The sequence below is a fragment of the Kryptolebias marmoratus genome, linkage group LG17 (assembly GCF_001649575.2).
Source record: "Kryptolebias marmoratus isolate JLee-2015 linkage group LG17, ASM164957v2, whole genome shotgun sequence".
NCBI lineage: Eukaryota > Metazoa > Chordata > Actinopteri > Cyprinodontiformes > Rivulidae > Kryptolebias > Kryptolebias marmoratus.
In genome coordinates this window covers 15,193,860-15,215,824 of record NC_051446.1, presented here as the reverse complement: position 1 = coordinate 15,215,824, position 21,965 = coordinate 15,193,860, and the positions used below count along the sequence as shown (strand labels likewise).

General features: G+C 39.7%; 2 protein-coding genes across 8 annotated transcripts in view; both read left to right on the top strand.

Annotated features, from left to right (window-relative positions):
• Positions 1-6,164, top strand: part of brsk1a (BR serine/threonine kinase 1a) — a 14,729-nt gene extending 8,565 nt beyond the window's left edge. For 2 of the 6 annotated variants that reach the window (XM_017418538.2, XM_037981057.1), the window contains 6 exons: positions 24-654; positions 1,250-1,298; positions 1,400-1,523; positions 1,857-2,067; positions 3,279-3,368; positions 3,602-6,164. In XM_017418538.2, the coding sequence (XP_017274027.1) occupies positions 24-654; positions 1,250-1,298; positions 1,400-1,523; positions 1,857-2,067; positions 3,279-3,368; positions 3,602-3,813 (1,317 nt within the window). In that variant the 3' untranslated portion in view covers positions 3,814-6,164. Of the gene's footprint in view, positions 1-23; positions 655-1,249; positions 1,299-1,399; positions 1,524-1,813; positions 2,068-3,278; positions 3,369-3,601 lie in introns of all 6 variants that reach the window. The other 4 variants (XM_017418539.2, XM_017418542.2, XM_017418541.3 and 1 more) reach the window with 4 other exon arrangements.
• A 691-nt stretch (positions 6,165-6,855) lies between these two features.
• On the top strand, positions 6,856-21,532 carry LOC108237235 (carnitine O-palmitoyltransferase 1, liver isoform-like). Of its 2 annotated transcripts, none has more exons than XM_025006439.2 (19): positions 6,856-7,015; positions 9,520-9,665; positions 10,392-10,531; positions 11,588-11,756; positions 11,938-12,039; positions 12,228-12,365; positions 12,557-12,634; positions 13,018-13,125; positions 14,120-14,204; positions 15,141-15,336; positions 15,416-15,604; positions 15,719-15,824; positions 15,920-16,036; positions 17,479-17,643; positions 18,051-18,179; positions 18,350-18,505; positions 18,618-18,731; positions 18,908-19,000; positions 20,199-21,532. In XM_025006439.2, exons 2-19 carry the CDS (start codon positions 9,525-9,527, stop codon positions 20,322-20,324), a joined length of 2,352 nt encoding a protein of 783 aa, XP_024862207.1. In that variant the 5' UTR covers positions 6,856-7,015; positions 9,520-9,524; the 3' UTR covers positions 20,325-21,532. The 2 variants fall into 2 exon arrangements, with proteins under 2 accessions (XP_024862207.1, XP_017274025.1); XM_017418536.3 differs by lacking the exon at positions 14,120-14,204 and adding an exon at positions 13,580-13,667 and having other exon boundaries at positions 6,857-7,015.
• The last annotated feature ends 433 nt before the right edge of the window (positions 21,533-21,965 follow it).

Here is a 21,965-nt window from a genome sequence, read left to right as displayed (position 1 = left end):
CCCCTCAAAACCCACCCCCCTAGTCCTACCAGAGCCCCGTTTTCACTTTCAGCCAGTCAGACGTCACCTGTGCCACAGCTTCCCCCCTCACAAAGGAGTCCAAACAGGGAAGCGCCACCACTCCTCGTTCAGCACGCGCTCAAGACAAGGCCAAAGCGCCCCCCAACCCAAAGACCCAGACCTTGCCCACCAAAGGACCCACCGAGCGACACCATCTGCAGCCCATCAAGTCCCTGCCTCTGCACAACCCATCCTCCCCTTCGCCCTCCCCCTCCCCGCTCCTGTCACCCATCCCTCGCTTCTTCTTCCCTTCGTCTTCTGTCCTCAAGTCAGTGACTAAGAGCTTCTACCCAAACTCTGCCCACTCTGTGCCACAGGTCACCCCCCAGGGCTCTCCGCTGCCCACACCCTTGGGTACCCCCGTCCACCACCCCCACCACCCCTCCTCCACCCCGCCCTCCTCTTCCTCGTCCTCGTCCTCTTCGCGGGCGGAGGGAGGGGGAGGGGTGGGCTCGCTGTCGCTGACCCCGCCCTCAAGCCCGGGAGGGGGGAGCAGCATGGCGGCGGGCAGCCCCGCTCACTGGAGGACTCGGCTCAACTCCTTCAAGAATAACCTGCTGGGCTCTCCTCGATTTCATCGACGTAAACTACAAGGTGGGTTTTTAGGTTTGCTGTCGCCTTTTTTAATGTGTTTAAACCATAAAGATGAAACAGCCTGAGCAGGTTTTCATTCTAGTAAATAATTCATGTTCCATTTCAACACATTCTTAGTTATATTTTCCCTTGGCTTCCAGCTGTAGAGTAAATACTCCAGAGAAGCTTTAATTATCACCCTCTGCTGAAAGGAGAAGGCAGAGCAATAATGTTTTATTCCATGACTCTGTGTGTGTGTTTGTTAGCAAAATATTTCATGAACTACAGAACTGATTTTAATGAAACTTTCGGGCAATAATTGTTGAATGTACATCTACAACTGATTTACTTTTGAAGTCAACCCAATTTAAGATGGTTGCCACAGCAATCAACTCAAAGATGGCTGTATTTCTGTTAGATTTTCAGCTGTTGAGCTGAAATTTGATGTGGTCATTCACAGAACACACTTTGAGTGTGACATCGAATGAGATTGTGCATAATGTTATTTTCAAGGCTTGAGACAAATGTCTAAAACCTTATTTCTCAACATAAGATGATGCATTTTTTTTAAAGGAATGCTAGGTCTTTAATTTTAATAATAATTTGTCTCTCCCAGTCCCTACATCAGAGGACATGTCCAGTCTAACACCAGAATCCAGTCCTGAGTAAGTCTCAGTCCTGGAGCCATTTTATTTTAAGAATATACCTCTGCATGCTCGCCTTTTTTGCTGACTGTTGTGTTTTTTTTTTGTCTGGCTTATGAAAGGCTGGCTAAGAAGTCGTGGTTCGGGAATTTCATTGGCTTGGAGAAAGAGGAGCAGATCTTTGTGGTGATCCGAGACAAACCTCTGAGTTCTGTCAAAGCCGACATCGTCCACGCTTTCCTGTCAGTGAGTATCTGATGTGGTCTGTCTCACACGCTGCTGGCTGTCAGTTTTTTGTTTTTTCCGAAGCTCTTGGGGAATCCACATGCACTCTCATACTGTGCACCTCATAACTTTCATTATTTCAGTTTTCTCTTTGTGTATTCCTTTCTTTTTAATTTTGCTCACTTGTGGCACGTAGATGGCTCACTTTGCTTTCACCAACGGCTCACTCTTTCTCTCTCCTGTCCTCACCCTCACCCTTTGTCTCCCTATGCTATCGTTGGGCCCCCCCCGTACCTCTCCCGCCTCGTAAGTCTGTCGGTCTCTCTGCTTCTTCTCTGTCTCCCCACCACACAGATCCCGTCTCTCAGCCACAGCGTCCTCTCACAGACCAGCTTTCGGGCCGAGTACAAGTCCTCCGGCGGTCCCTCCGTCTTCCAGAAGCCCGTCAAGTTCCAGGTGGACATCGCCTTCTCCGAGGGCGAGAGGGAACGGGACAGGGAGAGGACGGAGAGGGAGGGCAGGAGGGAGACAGGAATCTACAGCGTGACGTTCACCCTCATATCAGGCGAGTGCAGCACACTTCGATTGGAAGAGGAGTTGTGGTTTAGCCTCATTCTTACACCAACAAGCATGTCGAGAGCAGTTAGGAGTTTATAGTCTCTTACCCAAGAACACCTGCTGGACTGACGATCAAATTACTTTTTTTTACCTCTCATTCACTCCCAGCCACAAAGGCTTCTGCCACTTCTTCTTGATAAAATGTCTGCACAAATTTTTGAGGATGACCTTTTGCCTGCAGTGAATAGTTAACCTGTTGCTTTGTTTAAAACTGGGTACTTTCTTGAAAAAGAAAAAAAATCAGCTTGTCCACAAAAATTGCTTTTATATATATATATATATATTCCCTCATGCTTTGGTGTCTTTCTTGTTCTAAATGTGTGTTTCCTCTTTACAACTTTTCTGTTTTCTTTGTCTTTGCCCCAGTCTTTAGCCATAGCTGAATGGTAACAGCCAACACCCAGTGTTGAATTACTGAAGGAGTTTTGTGAAGCTTTCTGCTGGTTCAAATCACAGCTCTCTTGTCAGCTGATCAGCCAAGTGCGAAATCTAAACATTAAAAAATGCTAATAATAATGACTATTTATCCCCTTCCGCCAAAAGGTGGAGGCAGACAATAAGGTTTTTGCATGTGTGTGCATGTGTGTGAGTATGCACGTGTCTTCTCTGTTAGCAAAATATCTCATGAACCACTGGACTGATTTTATTGACACTTCATTGGACGTACATCTACAACTGATGAACTTTTGGGACCTATTCAAAATGGCGGCCACAGCCGACTGACTTGAGAAAACACAAAAATATATATAATTTAGTCAGTTTTACAGATGTTGAGCTAAAATTTTATGTGTTGATAGGAATCATTCGTAACAGATACTCTGAGCATGACAACTCGCAGTATCATATGAGATTGCACATAATGTTGTTTTCAAGGTTTGACTTAGATGGCTTCAACTCCATCATTTCTCAACATAAGATAAGTCTAAAATCTGGCATGAAAGGCAGGCGATATGCATTCCTTCAAGGAATGCTTGGGCTTTAATTTACTTGTGTTTTTTTTAGGTAACCTTTTTCAAAGTTTGTTTTATCCTTCAAAAATTGTGATTCCATAGGTTTTGCCAGATGTATGCTGATATTCAGATGCCATAATGGCATTAAATTACCCTACTTAACAATATCAACACTATCTTACGTGCGTGTGCCTTGGTGCATCCTCAGGCCCAAGTCGCAGGTTCAGACGAGTCGTGGAAACGATCCAAGCTCAGCTTCTCAGCTCCCATGATCAGCCACTGGTGCAAGTCCTGTGTGGTGAGACTGCTTACACACACTTATCTAAGCTTTATTAGTTGCTACTGCTTGTAAACAACTTAGACTCCCAATTCTCAAAGTGGCAAGAAATTGTCATTTAAAAAAGAAAGAAAATCCTATTAAAAGATTCAAGAGCTACAGGCTGCCACTGTTTAAAATCCTCCCTGTGGCTCTGACCTGTGAAGACCTTTGCATGTATACATTAAGAGTGACTGTCCTGTTCTCCTCTTTTGATCCCTTCCCAGATGAGAAGAACAGCCGGCCCCACGGGACCCCCACCCGCCAAAACTCGAGGCGCTCTGAGGGTGGGGGCGACAGGTGCGAGTGGGGCGACCGAGCAGATGGCGGAGGCATAGGAGGCAGCGGAGGAGTCCTGCAGCGCAGAGGCTCGGCAAAGGAGAGAACCCGCCTGCTATCCTCTAACGGAACCCAGTCCCAACCTTAGGATAGAAAACGAGAACACGCTGCAGGATGCTTGAGCGACACCAGAAAAGAGACAGCGTGATTTCATCTCTAAGTATCCCTGCAAGGCATGAGATACTCTTATTCTTCCTTGACTAAATTATTGAAAGTGCTTGACCATAGCAAAGATTGAGCCCTTTTCCCTCCATCTCGCTTTTTTTTTTTCTTTTGCCAACTTGACATCATCACGATCTATAGGATCACATGGATTCCTACCCTTAAACGAGAAAGAAACATTAAGGAACCACCCTTTAATTAAGGAAAAAAAAATATATATGTGAATGAGCAGTTTGGTAACCATCTGTCAACAACACAGCTTCAAGATCAAAGTAGGAATTTTTTCAAGCGCTGATGTGCATGCCAGTTAGCAAACCAGCCCGCTAAAGGATGCTGACAAGACCAGATAGGCTAGTCCGTCATAACATTGTATTACAGTACCTGACACCAAAAACAAGTAGCAGTCTTGTGATGGTCCTTAAGATTACTCTAAATTATTCACGGCGCTCATTATACTCCTAAGCGGCATACAGATGCTAGTCCGTAACGAAAGAAGGAGAACTGCGTCTCAGCAGACGGGTGCTAACAGTTAGCGACCTGCTACCATCTGAGCGAGCGGCAGGAAGTTGAACAAAAGAAACTGCATCCTAAAATTCCAGCGGCGGCTTCTCCTAAGGTTAAAAAGAAAAAAAAAAAAAAGCCAACAAGTAAGCTAAGTAGGTGAATGTGAAAAATGTATTTTTTACTTTTATTTTATTTTATTTTTTGTGTGTGTTAATCGATTTCTTTCTGAAGATGTCAGTAGCACAGCGATATCAGTGAAGACGGCAACTGAAACAACCGCGTGTTGTCGGAGCGTTGCTTGTTGGCAGACATTAAGCTCAAGTTGCTTTGATTCTTTTTTTAAATTTTATTTCCGACTCAGAGACAATATGAAACGATGCAGCTGGAGATTTTTTTTTTTTGCATTGGATTCTCATTGCTCTGAAGAAATGTCTTGGTTTGAACAGAACTATGAAGATTACTGTATAAAAGAAGAAAAAAAAAGAAAACACTCTGCGTGAATATTTCCATGAACCTCATCGGAGCTGTTTGTGTCCAGGCGAAGTGAGAAGAGCGTTCCTGACCTTTGGATCAAACAGAAACCACCTCTCTTTGCTGAGCTCGTCTCCTGTTGCCATAGTGTTCACATATTGACTTGTAAAGGGAGGGAGGGAAAAAAAAGAATAAAAAAAAAAAAAAAATTAAAAAAAAAGGAATCTCATCACTGGACATTTTCCTGACGCTGAACTTATAAGGCTAAATCATTTTCAGAGTTCACCAACGAGCCAAGTAGTCCATCACTGCATCGCTGAGTGTCGCACCATCGTGCAAATGCTGACGTAGCAGCTCGGATGTTCCCGGACATTACTCCTGTCCTCTGTCAGACTGTTCAGTGTTCTTCACCAGTCTTCCATACGGCGCAATATGCAACAAGAGCGCAGGATGTTCTCAGAAAGACGCACAGTGCTACAGGTCTTTTTAGTCTTTATTTATTTATTTATGTTCTGTATTTTTTCACCATGTTATTTATGTATTTATTAGTTTATTTATTGTAATTAAAGCTACTGTAGACCATGTATTTCTTTAAAAAAATACTAAGAATTTTAGCTTACAAATACCTACAGTCTTACAAATCCTACAGTTCTTGTGATTAATTTTGCATTTTAAAAGAAAATTAAGCAGTTGTTTTCCACTTTTGATGGCAGTTGGACAAGTTGCTTCTGCATCTTCTGTCATTATTGACTTTCGTCTGTATCTTCTACTTATCTCTGGTTACTGGAATCTGTGTGTGAACTTTGCAGCTGATACATTTTGAGCCACCCCTCATCATTTTTCTCAACCCAATAATATCAAACGAACTATCAAAGCCAAACTCTAACAAGCACTTAGTTTCTTTCATGCACACCGAGTGGTTGCTGACTCGCTTCACGTTTTGCTTTCGTGCTTCGCCATTTTGAACCATGTGTCTGCCTCTTCACCTCTGTTGTGTACGCATCACCACAGGAAGATATGTACAAAGTTGTTTGCCTCACTGTCCGTACACACTCCTCTGTCACACCACCTCCACCTTCATTGGCCCAACTCTGGCTAAGATTGTAAACTATTCTCCATCCATAAGGGTCAGTAGAATAAGGTGTTAAAAAAATGAAATGTCTGTATCATAATTTAAATATAAAAAGTGCACTATTATAACTATTGCCTGTGACAAAAGAACAAATATGATTGAAGTGATGGTCAAAATAAAGAGAGATTCACATTATTGTTATGGTGACAATAATAAACCCTAAATTCATATGTGTGTTTGTTTAATTTCTGAACTAGAAACTCATTTTAAGTGAATGTTTTCTTTTACTTAAGATCAGTTCTTAAGAAGCTTAAGTTTGGACTAGTTTCATTGTTTATTTGTAAATATTTTAAATGTTAATGCTTAATATACCATTAATGTTAATTCACCCTGTTGACTTTATTCTCAAACATGTTTAGAAGTAAAGAAGCACAGAAAATTGATCATAAAAATGCTTTTTATGTTTTCTCTGTGTGTTTTTTTAAATTAGATAAGATTACTTTTTATTTTCTTTGGCAGGCCTTAATTTTTGTTGAACACTTGAACTTATCTTGTGCTCCTGCAGATGGAACTACTTCACAGTAAAATGATCACATGTACAAAAGGAATATCATTTGAGGAGGCATGAAAATACACAACATTAGACTGACTTTAATACATGTTTTAATATATACCTACAAATATATATTAAGTTGTAACAAGTTAATACTCAGGGCCACTGTCTTTTTCAGTCTTGTGGCATTTAAAGCTTTAAACCACAACATTTGTTGGTAATAAATGTTATAATCAAACGACAGCAAGACGTTTAAACGCTGAATTTTTATTAACAATACACAATAATCCACCCATTTGCTCGCCTCCGAACAGACGCCACAGCTTTCGCCGGTTCGAGGGATTTCCGGCGGTCCGTGAAGGCGTCGTCGACTCATCCGCGCGAGCATCTGTTGTGGAAGAGTCGCGCGAGGAGGAAGACGGATCGACAGCGGTAAACCGGCGGGCGCTCGCAGCGACGTCAGAAGTTAATAGTCGGTTCCTGCCTCCCTGAAACTTGGATATTTTTTTGCATTTCAAAAACCAAAAGGTAGGCGTGAGAGCGTCGCGGTAGGGAAACAAACAGTCGCATCTTTGCCTGAGCGTTAGCAGCAGCCGTTTACATAATGGGCTGGGCGCTCGGCTAGTCATCACTAGCATCAGCTAGCATAAATGTAGTTACTTCAAACGTCGTCTTGCTTTAACCTTTAATCCTAACTATAATTTCATAAGGTCGACCGAAATTATTGTTCATTTGGAAGGCTAATGTGAGCTTCACGTCTCAGTTAGGAAGATGTTTATTATGCTGTCTTCGTTTTTTAAATTACTGTCAGCTCGCAACTTCAGATTGGCTTAAAGATTGTATGCGTTATCTGAATGAACACTTGCTGTTCACGCCGAACCGTCGTCCTACACTGTAGATTATATAGCCAGTAAAACAACACATGTCTAAGGCTGTCATAGAGTTTACACATTAGCTATTATAAGTTAACTGCTGGGGGAAAAATCGAACAATTGAACAACATTTCTGGATAGACCAGCTTCCTACTCACGAAACACATTCAGTGCACAAGTTTACATATTTAAATATAATATAGTTTTGTTTGCAGAATGTTATCCGTTAGGTTTGAGTGCAGATTACAATGATATGAGCTACAAGAGCTCCTTTGTATAACCTTGCATTCCTTCACTGATAGATAACACTCACACACACACACACATCTCCAATAAGGCTTTAAAAAAACTATATTACAGGAACCCCTTAAACTAAAGCCCAAGCTAATCTGTGATTAATTTTACTCACAGCCCCAACTAAAAGGAAGGTATTTAATGAATTTGTGCATCTATAGAATGGTATTTTGTTTTTAGAGGGCTGTGTTTAAAGCTGTATTTTTCCACCTGTTTCTCATCCCTTCGGCACTAGAAATGTTTAGACTTAAGCTCAGAGTCAGTCAACCACTTTTGCTTACAATTCATCTGTGGCTGTGCATATTCTACAAAGATTCTGAAAATCTTTACACTTTCGTCTAAAGTCTTGGTCTTTTATATGAGCACAAAGCCACTTGTTTATCATCCAGACACTTCTTTTTGTTATATAAAGTTTTCATAGCCAAATACAGATGTAAGGTTTGATGAATCATTCAAACTCCTAATAAAAAGTCTGTTTTTCTACCACTCACTGATACCAAAATGATTCACTGTCTACATTTTTAAACATTTTGAACACTTGTCTGACCTGAAATGTATGTGTCACGTTGGACACGTCAAGCAGTAGTCTTTATTTTGTGTTTTGCTTGCACACTGTTGTGATCTAAATGGCTCAGAGGTGTTTGCCTTTGTCCCAGTTTACCCAAGCCCAACCCTCACTTCCTGTCCAAGGTTGAGTGGTTGTGAATTAATCTGTTGTCGTTTGCAAATCAAAAAGTCTTTTGGTTGTAAAAGTGTGATTTTCTGCATCCTCAAGTAGAATAAATGTCCTGGATCGAATATCTGAAAGTTTGGAAAACTTGTGTAACTTCCTCTCTAATGACATGTTTGCATGTTTGTTTCCTTTAATTGCCTGTCTCGTTCTGTCCAACTTTACAGTCATTGAGTGGTGGTGGTGGTGGTGGTGGTGGTGGTGGCAACTGGGGGGGGCACATTCAGAGCCTGTTTTTCCTGTATCTATTAGGTAGGAGTTATTGGTCAACACTGCCAAGAAGATGAAGTAACCTGCTAAAGTCAGCTGTGCAAGCATGTCTGGATCTGCCAGATTTAACACTAAGAGTTTGAGTGGGACCTGTGGCAGTGAGGAGATTGCATATGCATGTTTGGCTTTTCTTTTTTTTAATTAAAAATAAGAGCAGCCATCCTCCACATGGATGCAGTTTAGTATCAGGGTGTCTGACACTAAACCTCAGGCTATTATCCATAACCTATTTGTTTTGAAAAGAAAAATCTATTTTCTTTTGTGAAGAGAGGCAGGGTTTGCCTTACACACGATGCGTCATCACTTCATCAATTAGTCAGTGTTTTCCTCGCTAAACTAGTGTCTATTTGAGTCTTTCTTGAAGGTTCTTCTGTATCGGATGGATCTGGTTTATGTTGAGTTTGTTTTGTCATCCGTTTGTTGCGGCCACAATCAGGGCTCTGATTACCTTCAGCCACTGCAGTGAAGTCACACGTGAGAAATGTGATCAGTATTCACACTGTTTACATAGTTTTTGTACAGCTTGTGCCTGGTTTCCAGCGGCCTGTTATTACGTGGGACAAAACATGATAAAGAATGTGGTTGTTTAGACTCATCTCATCCATGCATCCTTGTTTGTAATCTGCCGGCTGGTACCAAAACATCGCACTTAAGGCTTTGTTAATCGGGTTTGTTTTCTGAATCAGCTGTCGTCAAAGGTTAGTAACCATTCTGCAAGAATGTGAAATATTTGTGCGTGATTTTCATTTAAGGTAAGTAGTTCTGGTATTTGTCCAAGTGTGGCTTTAATGCAGGTACAGTGCTGGAGGATTTTCTTTCTCGTTTTCTTCTCCTCGCTCACATCAGGTCTTCTCTTGGTTTCACAGTAATCATGGCAGAAGCCCACCAGGCAGTGGCCTTCCAGTTCACCGTCACTCCAGAGGGCATCGATCTGCGGCTGTCTCACCAGGCTCTTTCTGAGATCTACCTCTCTGGTGTGCGCTCCTGGAAGAAGCGTGTCATCAGGGTCAAGGTATCTGGGCTCAGTTTTTTTTATCTTGTTTTGTCTATGTGGCAAATCTATCCCAAATATTCCCTGCTGAAAGCTTTTCCTTTTAATTCGAATCTACTCCCTTTGATATTACTGCTTTACCTTGTATTTGTATATCAGCTCTTCTATAAATATGAGTGAAAAGTTATTTTTAGTAATCTGAAAGCATCACTGTGATAAAGTTTGTCTTTGTTTTCTGCACATTTTTCTCAGTTTGCATGTCTTCTGGTTTATAAGCTACAAACTGTTCAGCAAAAGCAATGAGTGCTCAAAATAAGGATTTATTGGAACGTTCCTTTGAAACTAACTCTGGAAAATTACATTATTCTTATTTGTAAGTCCAAAATTGAGAAACATATCACACTGTTTATTTTTTCATCTAAATTAATTTTGCTAGGGGCATCTAAGTTTTAGTTTATTGGTAACTGTGTTTATTTTATGAGCATATATTAAACTTTTGTTTTACGATAATTTTTGTAAAATGATAAATGACACAAAAGTTGTTCATACCATGTTAGATATGTGCAAGCTGCAGCCTTAAACGGTCAAATTACTTGTTATTCATTGTGTATTTGTAGTTAAGGATATACAGTGAGCATGACATTTATTCTATGTCTGCTCATAAATAATGTATGAACGCGTATGCTAATGTACTAATCTAAAATAGAGTGACATTTAAATGTCTAATTTTTTTTCTCACATTAACAGAACAGTGTGATCTCAGGCGTATACCCTGCCAGTCCTTCCTCCTGGCTTTTCGTGGTCATAGCAATCCTGGCCACTATGTACACTCGCTCCGATCCCTCCATGGGCCTCATAGCTAAGATACAGGAGCACTTGCCTGTCAGGTAATGACCCAGGATTAACAGGTACAGATAAATCTTTTGATTTGCATGAGAATTGGACAGACACAATCTTGTTCCCGTCCCTTGACCATACATTGTGACGCAGAAAGATCAGGATACTATGTGAAGGATATTTAAACATATTTGAAATTAACTTTTTGACTCACTGTTAAAAACAATAGATTGCCTTTTGTGTCACATATAGAGCAGTTTCAAGGCATTTTATTATGATAGTAGACTATTATGATAAATAAAAAAATCGAGATCAATTGAAAATCAGTGCAAAACTATTTTACTTTTCTGGATGATATCCATTGTTTACTTAAAGACATGTTTTAAATTCTAATTTTGATTGTAAATTTACATATTTAAGGATCAAACAATATTAAATTTGATGGTTTTGTAAACTTATCAAAGTTTTAAAGCCTTTTAATGAATTTAAACCTAATATTTTTTATTCTACTCCAATATTTTTGTACTTTGAATGACCCTTCAAGTCCTGAGTGACAAGTACTGGTTGGGAAGCTTGTGGATGGATGTGTGATTTGACAAATATATCTGGGTCAGAGTGAAGGGAGGTTGTGTAAAGGTCTTTGTTAAAGTAAAACATAACATGATATATACGAAGAGGGGTTGTCAAACTGGGACGTAAACAGCAGCAACAGAAAACCACAAAATGACACCAAAACTCTGTACTGTTTTGGTGCAAACATTAACCTGTCTTGGCAGGAAGTCTTCTGAGATTTACCCTCTAAATATTCTCTGAAGATATAAACACAGGATTCAAAGTCAAATGTTTCAGCTGTCACGATCACTTGTACACACTAATAAAAACAAAAGTGAATAAAGTATACAGATTATTTCTTATGTCCGGCTTTATTTTTGACACATGAATAAGCCAATTTGCAAGAATATTTCTTAGTAAACATTTGTGATATTTACATTTGTTTGTATCTATTTTTCTATATATATAAAATGTATTTTGATATTGTTGTTGTAAAACTACAATTCTCTTGTTATTTTGTCAGTGTATTCACTGTTTCTCTGCTTCGTTTCTAGCCAGATGAGTACGCAGTGCCAAGCAGTGGTGTCAGCTGTGCTCTTCAGCACAATGCTGTGGCTTATGCTCATCTTCACCATGCGCCTGTGTCTCAAGCAGCTCCTCTCCTACCACCGCTGGATGTTTGAGCAGCACGGCAAGATGTCCACCACCACCAAGATCTGGGTGGTGAGTGCTTTGTCTCGTACTTTGAGTAAACACACACTTTGCTGTCTCCTGCCTCAGTCACTTTGTACAGTGTAAGCGTTACCTTTTACTAAATCCAACTCGTAAAATCAAAAACTACAGCTCTCATAGATGTCTCTTGTGCCTCAGTTTGAGTCAGTCTGTGTTTGTGGGTCTATGTTAGGCGCTGGTGCGGATCTTTTCTGGCAGAAAGCCTCTGCTCTACAGCTACCAGGGTTCACTGCCAAACCTCCCTGTACCCACCATAAAGGACACAGTCAAGCGGGTGAGATGTTACATGATGCACAGGAAATGATGTAACACTTATTACTGAACAAATAACTAAGGTGGCAAGGTGATTGATAAATATATATTTTGCTATAGATGTGCTGGGGCTGTCAGCTTTTGTTTATGCTTTCAGTAAAATGCTAAATTATTATTTTTTTGCTTTGTTTCATTATGTGTTTTGTGCAGTATTTGGAATCAGTGCGTCCGCTGATGAATGATGCGGAGTACGAGCGAATGACGAAGCTGGCCGCAGAGTTCGAGGGCAGCCTGGGAAACCGTCTGCAGTGGTACCTCAAACTCAAAGCTCTTTGGGCCTCAAACTACGTAAGTGATTGACGACAGAGCTCTGGCGAAGTGAGGAAACCTAAATGCCCAACACCAAGAAAATAAGAAATTCCATTAACAATGCAGAGCTTTGCAAGGTTTTGTAACTTTAATAATTTATCCAGTCTGAATATTAGATCAGTGTGACCCACAGTTGGCTGCTTTCTCACAAAGGATTTTCTGTGATTCAGGTTAGTGACTGGTGGGAGGAATATGTCTACTTACGTGGGCGAAGCCCTATCATGGTCAACAGTAACTATTATGGAATGGTAAGAAAAAAAAGCTCTGTTTTGAATTATTTTGTTATGCTAGTCCAGTACTGATTTAAAATTGTTTTTGACAACTGGATCTCTGCTTTGATAGTAACTGCAGCTATTGAGAAGTAAAGGAACACATTTCCAAGAAGAAATCTTTTCATTTTAGCTATTTATTTTAGCATCTTGTTGGACTTGCTTCACAGTTTTGTTTATATACTATTTTTGATCTGTATTTTAATCGGATTTTAATGTTTTAGTGTGTTACACAAGCATTTATGGTTGTATAAGAGCACTAATAAAACCTCTATTAGGCCTTTTAATTTCAGATGTACTTGTGGATCATTTAGCTTATATGAACCCTCTCCATCACTCTTATCTGTTTGTTTTCTCCCCAGGACTTCTTGTATGTGACTCCAACACCCATCCAGGCAGCCAGAGCCGGCAACTGCATCCATTCTTTCTTCCTCTACCGCCGGAAACTCAACAAAGAGGAAATTAAACCTGTAAGTTCAGCCACCTTACAACATCAGCCGCTTTATATAGATAATGACGTTCATTATTCATGTCACTGTGCTGTGACAACAGATGCCTTGTCTCTTATTGGAATATTTCTTAGTCTAAACAGCAGGGTTTCATGGATGTATGAGGATATTGGTGTGTGTGAATGTGTTTTGATTTTGTAACATCCACCTCTCCAACCTTGATTGTGTTTATTGCAGATAGTTTTGGGGCTTCCAGTCATTTAGGCTTTCATTTTTATGTCAAAACCTTTCCCTTGGATTCTCATACCGTGCTCATGTCTCATCTTTCTTTTGTACTCTATCCTTTGCTCGCTTAAATGTCTCCTTCCTCCTTCATTTTGATTCTTTAAAAAAAAAAAATCTACATTTCCTGTACTGCCCTCCACTTTTCTTCTTTCTGCACCATCGCCTTCGTCTTCTCCTCTCCATTTCCCAGAGTCGCATCCCAGGCACTGTCATTCCTCTGTGTGCAGCTCAGTGTGAGAGGATATTCAACACCACACGCATTCCTGGAGAGGAGACTGGTAAATTGTACACACATGTAGAAATACAAAGTGTTGATGTATGATTCAGGATCCTGGGGAAAAACAAATAAAACGTGCTCCGGTTTTTGGCTCCACGAGGAGTTTCAGTGAAGATGTCCCGAACCTCCAGGGTTAAAGCGCGTAACAGAATATAGTATGAAGGATTGTGTGTGTGGTTCGAGTGTGTGTGTCTGCTGTACAGCTCATCTGTCTCCTTATGGCTGCTGGTCTCATCTCAGGTCTGTCCAGGGTTCTAAAAATGTTCTGCCTTTAACTAATGCTGATTTTCTTTCTGCCCCCACATTTTCTTGTTTCACCTTTTTATCTCCTCTTCTCTGGTCCCTTTTCTACTCATACCAAAACTATTACTTAATTTCAACATTCCTTTATTTCCTCACTTCCTTTCCTTCACTTTGTTTTTGTTCTGGCCCATCTCCTTGCATCCTTCTCAGTGGTTATTAAGGTCTGCAGTTCCTTGCTGTTCCTATCAGTTTGAACGGATGTTTGACACTTGTCGAATCCCAGGAGCACTAACAGGTAGTTTTTATCTTCTTACATAAGCGTCCCACTTCTAAATGCCAAGGCAATCTGATGAAAAGTGTACTTCACATCAGTTCCTTCCACAGTTACTTTTCTCTGTCCATCATGTTGATAAACTTAACCCTCATGAGTCATTTCATATTAAAAGAACGGTGAAAAGAAATGCAAATTGCTTCCTTGTGTGTAACATTTTGGAAACAAAAATGTGTTGAATGATCAAAACTAACATTTTTGTTTGAGCAGTTCTTTCTAAATTCATAGAAATTAAAGCTGTCAGCTTTAATCAAACGTCTTTGTAGTTTTACTAATTAGTGCCCAATACTCAGAGCAACACTTCACCTGTTTTTCTCCACATAATCTGCATTCTTTTCATTTGGGGAGCTGTTTCTGAATTGGCCTTGGGGAGTTTTGTTATGGATTTTGTGACAGTATTTCAGGAATCTTACAGTGTAATTTACATTTTCTTGTTCTATGGAGGAGGGTGAAAAGGGAAAGTTCCTGTTCTCACACACAGTTTGGAGAACAAGTTGACACAGGCTACTAGGATTTTTTTTTTTTTTGGGATGAGTAAAATTTAAAATATTCCCAGTTCAGTTTACATTTCAAACATGTTGTTTACTAATATCCAGATTCAAACTTAAACATTTTTAAAATTAAAATAGTGCCTAAATGTACATAAAATATACAAAAAAGCTCACTGTTAGACAGATGAAATGCTGAAATGTTGACTAAATTGTACAACAGACACACTAAATAATGTTCATATTCTGGGATGTTTTTGCCTCCATTTGATTCACTGTGCTGCTATCTGCACTTGCACATCCAGCAGAATTCAAAGTTGCACAAGCAAATGTATTCAAATGACAAAACCTTCCATCTTTAAATATTTCCACTGACCTTGTTGCTGTTTTCTTTTTTCTTAAATGTCCAAAGATACTGTGCAACATTGGCAGGACAGTGACTACATAGTGGTTTACCACAAAGGTCGCTACTTTCGTCTCAGGGTTTACCAGGCAGGCAGACTCCTGTCACCAAGAGAGGTTGAATTCCAGGTTCAAAGGATCCTCGATGACTCAACGCCTCCATCCAAAGGAGAGGCCAAACTTGGAGCCCTGACTGCAGGAGAGAGGTGAGTTTGATAAGAGGTTATGGTTTAAATACAATGGCAGCATAAATGGTAATATCATTATTTTTCTTTCAAATGTCAGAATTCCATGGGCCAAAGCAAGGGCAAAGTATTTCAGCAGCGGGGTCAACAAACGCTCACTGGACTGCATTGAGAGAGCAGCCTTCTTTGTGACTCTGGACGATGATGAACATTGCATGATGGGAAATGATTCAGCTGCTAGTTTAGATCGCTACGCCAAGTCTTTGTTGCACGGCAAATGTTACGACAGGTACACTAAACTGATCACTCTTGTGAATGTGAAGTCACTAGTTTGGTTTTGTTGAGTACTTAAATATTAGTAAATTTCCACAGTGTTCAGTTATTTATCTTGGCTCTCCTCCAGGTGGTTTGACAAGTCCTTTTCAGTTGTTTTCTTCAAGAACGGAAAGAGTGGCATAAACGCAGAGCACTCGTGGGGCGATGCACCGGTAGTGGCACATGTATGGGAGGTAAGAAACATGTCAGACAGATTAAAAGGTTACATAGTGTTGTTTTGCTCTGATAAGAGGCCATTCTGTTTACTGCGACTGTTGTGTGTTTCCAGTACATGCTGGCTACTGACAGTTTCCAGCTTGGTTACACTGAAGAGGGTCACTGCAAAGGAGAAGTAGATTCATCACTTCCTCGTCCACAGAAGCTCAACTGGGAAATTGTCCCAGAAGTTAGTTAACCATTCAAATATCAATTTATACACACTAGTTTCCTTTTAGTTTAAAAGTTAAAACATCACAGGCTGTAAGTGTGTTAAATCATTATTTAGTATCTTGAAATTTAAAACAGAATATGTGCTGTGTCATTTTATTTCTCAGTGCCACTTTGTTTTTGTTCTGGCCCATCTCCTAATTTCTAGTAATTTTGTAGTTATGTAACTTGAAGTGGTTTAAAAAGTGTCTATATTAGGGAAGAAACCTGAAGGGCTCAGTGCCAACGTCAATAGAGCTACAAAAGTTAACAGTATAAAGGTCAATTTTTATTCATTTTATTTGCGCACAAAACAAAATATATGAACAACATATTGTTTGAGAGTAAATAATTGATTGAGTAAAGGAAGTAACATTTATCTCCTTGTTGCTTGGCAGCCTTAAAGTGACAACAAAATGTTATAATCTATATATAAATACAGTCCAGATTTTACCAAGATCCTTTTTTGGTAAAGGATTCAGTTGTCTGTGCACCACCAATTATTGTAATACGAATACATTTTGAATATTCCCCCTGCCACACACACTCTCACACACACACACACATAGAAAAGACTGAGTGTCAGCCATTTCACACTTTTCACACTTCATGTTTATTTCACTCTTTATTCTTATATTGGTAATTATTATAGCTCAGAAAGTGGTCAGTACAACAAACTGTTTCTTACATTATCGTTAAAACACAGCTCTGAACACAGAAATTATCAACAAATTATATGAACCATAATTTAACACATTCTGCTTAATGAGGGCCAATGTTGGCAACCGCTTTCTGAATTAGTACTGTTTCCCATTTCATAATTCTGTTTAAAATATAAGCATAACCATTTTCAGACTTTTGGGAATATGATCTATTTGGAACAAGTCCTGCTAGTGAAAGCATGCGGTCTGATGGAACACAGTTTGTGTGTACACACACTGCTAGTCGGGGATATTTATGTTCCTTCGTGTTCCACCAGTCTGATGAAACACTGTAGAGGTGTGGGAGTGTGCTCAGACAGTAAAGGTGTAGCTCACGTCTGGTTGTAGTTTACACTTTGTAATCTTTTCCAAACGAAAAAAATGATGGCAGATGCAGCATCACTTCAGAGTTTTTGTTGGCCAGTGGTGCATTGCAAAAGCACTTCTATCCTGAAAAGCCTCATCAAAATCGGCAAACAGGTTGGTGCATTACTGCCATCTTGTGGTAATGTTAGCTGTACGTTAGGGGGGTGAGGGAAGGAAACCAGACAGACACTTAACAGGTTGATGGTTGCAAATTCATATACTTTGATGGCTGTTTGAAAAATTGAAAGTCATTGCCCAACCCTATCAGCAAATTGTTTTAGAAACTGCTGTGTAATGCTTGTATATGTCTGTGTCGTCCTGTTGTTGTTAACGGTTTGGACACCTTCTTCTTCAGTGTGAGGAGCAGATCTCCAAGTCTCTGGCAGTGGCCCAGGCTCTGGCAGACGATGTGGACTTCCATGTTTTCTCCTTTCGAGAGTTTGGCAAAGGAAAGATCAAAAAGTGTCGAGTCAGTCCCGATGCTTTCATTCAGATGGCTCTTCAGCTGGCCTACTACAGGGTGAGCCTCTCTCTGAGGAACAACACACAATATAGACCCTTGTACACATTTATACATCTTAAGATATGCCTCTTTATTAGGACTTACCTTCAGCTTTATTAAAGGTGAGCTTATATCCAGATTGTTTTAACAAAAATGAGTCATACTACTGATAAACAGGACAGCTATTCCTGCAGAGGTAAATCAATTGACCCAGACTTACATATTCAAATATTCAAATATGTAACTCTGAAGTTCCTCTTTTTGCATCTTTAGTGTGTCATAAATTTGCAGCCTGACTGAACATGTTACAGAATGAAAATATTTGAAATTGACACTGCATGAGTGATGTAAAATGTTGACAAATATCTGCTAAGTATTTATCTGCTATATCTAAGTATTTTTTTGTTTTTTTTTCTGCATCCCAGGATCGGGGGACGTTCTGTTTGACTTACGAAGCCTCCATGACTCGTTTATTCAGGGAGGGCAGGACTGAGACTGTTCGGTCCTGCACCAATGAGAGCAGTGCCTTTGTCCGAGCGATAGAGAGTGGAGAGGTGAGAACATGGAGACTGAACATTTTTGCTTTGATTCCTGATACTAATTTATTTAAAACAATGATTGTACAGTTAAGTCTGTCTTGAAAACGATCCCCGTCCAGTTGCTTCCTTTGTAAACCAGTGTCTTTTTGTTTTTTTAAATATATACTATCCTCGGATGATCCTAGCCAGCAGAGGTGTGCCGCCGTTTGTTCCGTTCAGCAGCAGAGAAACATCAATATCTGTATCGGATGGCCATGACTGGAGGTGGTATTGATAGACACATATTTTGCCTCTATTTGGTTTCCAAATATCTCGGCGTGGAGTCTCCCTTCTTGAAAGAGGTTTTACTTTTTTTCCTTTGTCTTTTACTCGTATTACATTTTTTAGTTTAGTGTGTAAATCTGAGACACAACTAAAGGAGCTCGTAGAGATGACAGCATCTGTGTGTTTCAGGTGCTGGCTGAGCCATGGAGGCTGTCCACAAGTCAGACTCCTGTCCAGCAGGTGGAGCTGTTTGACATGGTTAACCATTCAGAGTACATCACCTGTGGAGGCGGCTTTGGACCAGTCAGTATTTTAAGCACAAAGACCAGAACAGAAACTTTATATTTGAATATCTGTAAATAGTTTAAGTGCGTAGTTAAAATAAGTCATTCTGTGCTGTGTCATTTACATCACTTAATGTTTTATTCATCGAAATTCAGTAGACGGCTTGAGAGTGCAAAATATCTGTCTCTTTTCAGGTGGCTGATGATGGTTATGGGCTGTCTTACATGTTTTTGGCAGAGAACATCATGAACTTCCACATCTCCTGTAAACACTCGTGTACTGACACTGTGAGTTTAATCAAAGTTTTTCTTTGCTGCCAAAAAAAAAACAGTATAATAGATTCAGTTTGTGACTCAATGAATTCTTAGAGAGTATTAACTCAGTTTGTCTTTATCAGTTCTTATGGTGTACTATACTTTGATCTGGTATTACAGTGCCTTGTTAAAGTATCCGTCCCTCTTGGTATTTCTATTTCGTTGCCTTACAAGTTGGAGCGTACCTGGATTTTTGATGGGAACAAAAATACTTTAGACTAATGAAGTTAAACGGGGATAAAACTTGCTTTAAATCATTTAAATAAACATAAAACGGAAAAATGTTGCATGCATATATATTCAGGCTTCAAAATACTTTGCAGAGACCCTTTTTGTGGTGTTTACAGCATCAAGTCTCTTCACTTCTGTCTCTCAGGTTGGATGGGTGCTGCTTGTATCTAACAATCTTTAAATCAAACCAGAGATTCTCAGTTAGACTTAGCTCTGGGTATTGACTGGACCATTCCAGGACCTTTAGCTGTTTGATCTTAAATCAATGAAGTGTTGCTTCAGCCGTGTGTTTAGGGTCAATGTCCTGCTGGAAGGTGAACCTCAATCCCAGTTTCAAATCTCTGGAAGACTCAAACAGGTTCCTCTCACAAATTCTTTTGAATTTTGCTCCATCCATCTTTCCTTTAACTCTGACCAGTTTTCCAGTCCCTGCTGATGAAAAACGCCCCCACAGCATGATGCCGCCACTGTCGTGCTTGATTTTCCTCAGATGTGGTGGTGTCCTTGATGGCCTAAAAATTCATGTTTGATCTCATCTGACTACAACACCTTCTTTCACAGGTTTAGGGAAGAAATTTCAAACAGTGCAGCTTTTTTTCTTGAAGAAATTGTGTTTTTCCTGTCACTTTTCCTCGAAGCCCAGCTCTGTGCAGCTTATAGCGATCCTGTGGACAGATACTCCTATCTCTGCAGAGAAGCTGCTCAGCTCCATCAGGGTTATCTTTTCTAATTCACAGCTTTGTCTCTGACCTGTGCGATGAGGTCCTTGGTCTTCATGAATACTTTTGCAAGGCACTGTATATGTTTAGATTGAAAACGGATATTATACAGTAATATTCAGTAACTGGAGGCAAGATTTTAGCGCAGCGTTTTACGAAATACCATTTTTTTTCCTCCTGCCTGACACATTGCATCGCTCCATGTTGTTTCTCTCCTTAAGGATGCCCATAGATTTGGGGATCAGATCAGGAAAGCTCTGCACGATTTGCTGAAGCTGCTGAGCCTGAGCCAAAAGGAGCCCAACAAAATGGAGGAGAGCGGAGCCGAGGTCAAGAAAGAGAAGTAGATACTTGATCAGAAGAAAGGATGCTGAAGAGAAATTGTGCATATACAGTATGTTATGTCATGAAGAGAGAAAAGTTGTTTGTTTGTTTGTTTTTTTGTTCTTTATGCGTTGAGAGAATTGTGCTGCCTGGTGAATGACATTTAAGAGACCGGTCCTTGGAACAATGGATGATAGTGAAGGTGATGCCTCTATATTTTTGTGTAGGATTTGTTAGCTGTGACAGCATATGGAGGGAACAATATTCCACACAAGGACAAATAAAGAATTGTTTTAGTTTTAAAAGTCAAACCATCTAAAGGTATATAATCTAGAACATTGAATATTATAATTATTAATGTAATGTTTGGTTATATTAAAAAGCCAGTATGTGTTGCACCAATCATTGTTAGGATAGAAAGTCCTAATGTCACTCTACTGCAGGGAATAATTCAATTCAAATTCAAGCGCAGTATGTTTTGATGCTATAAAGTACGCCTCACTTTGTGCCACTAAATTTCTTTTGTTCGATAATGCTGTTGGTCAGCGTGTTACATTTTACGCGTAAGGTGTTAGACTGAAGGGAAAATGTGCAGGACTGTCGAGGTGATTTCATTTTCTGCCACTTGAATTTAAAGTTACTGTAGAAGTCAGAGCAGGTATTTTAAAAGCACAGACGTCTGTGACTTTTGTGTCTTTACTCAATCTGTGTAAATCTGCTTTTTACATACATGATTTTAATGCTGTGCTGAGCTGGGTTATACATACATGTAGCTACGATTATATTTCTCTTAAATCCAGTCTTTTTGACAGGATTTATATTCGCTATCAAGTCGTTCAGAGAAGAACTTTTGGTTTATTTTTCAAGCTTCATGTAAAACTAATTACAAAACGGCACTGTTGTAAACTTCAGTTACTTCACTGCCACATTTTTTTATTGTTTTTACACTTGTTTTAAACTTGTGCCATGACAATGCAAACTTTATTTATGAATTCACTGCAGTAACTCAGTCAGAAGTGCTGCTGGTCAGATGTGGATGAGATGTTAAATTAGTTGCCAGTGACGCAGATTCCTGTTTATTTTCCACGGATCATTGCCTTTATTTGCTTATACTCACTTCAGAACAAACCATATTGTCTGATTACATTATATAATTGCTATTGTAATGCTTTTTGATGCAATGTTAAAAGAGAATTTAAAGACATTCTTAATAAAAAAAAAATAATTAAAATGTTTGAATTGTATTTTTGTCATTTTGGAAAATGTCCTATGTAGCATGACATTTAGTTCAAACATAGATCAAAACCAGCAGCAAAACCAAAAAAATATAAACAAATATGTAATGTTCAGCCCAGTTCTTGTTTCTGTGCAGTCTCAAAGGTATGAAGGGGCACATAACTCAAGGGGTGAGCCAGTGTCACAAAACAAACAACTTGGCAGGAGCTGAATTTTCTCTTGAACCACCTGCTTGTATTTCCAGCAGGATCTTGATGTCAGTGTGACAGCTGATGGCGGTGAGATCAATGTAGTCCTTCCTGCAGGAACACCGTTAATCTCATTAATTAGGTGATCAATTTTAATATTACTGCATGAACACAGACCAAACACTTACCCAACTTATAAACAACTTTTGAGCCTTTGCTTTTCAGATATTTATATTTTTA

Excerpts from the sequence above, each read along its gene's own strand:
- LOC108237235 (XM_017418536.3), top strand. The coding sequence starts at position 9,525 with ATGGCAGAAGCCCACCAGGCAGTGGCCTTCCAGTTCACCGTCACTCCA. Across the intron at positions 13,126-13,579 it reads ACAAAGAGGAAATTAAACCT|AGTCGCATCCCAGGCACTGT; the intron begins GTAAGTTCAGCC and ends TCCATTTCCCAG. Across the intron at positions 18,506-18,617 it reads AGTCTCCCTTCTTGAAAGAG|GTGCTGGCTGAGCCATGGAG; the intron begins GTTTTACTTTTT and ends TGTGTGTTTCAG.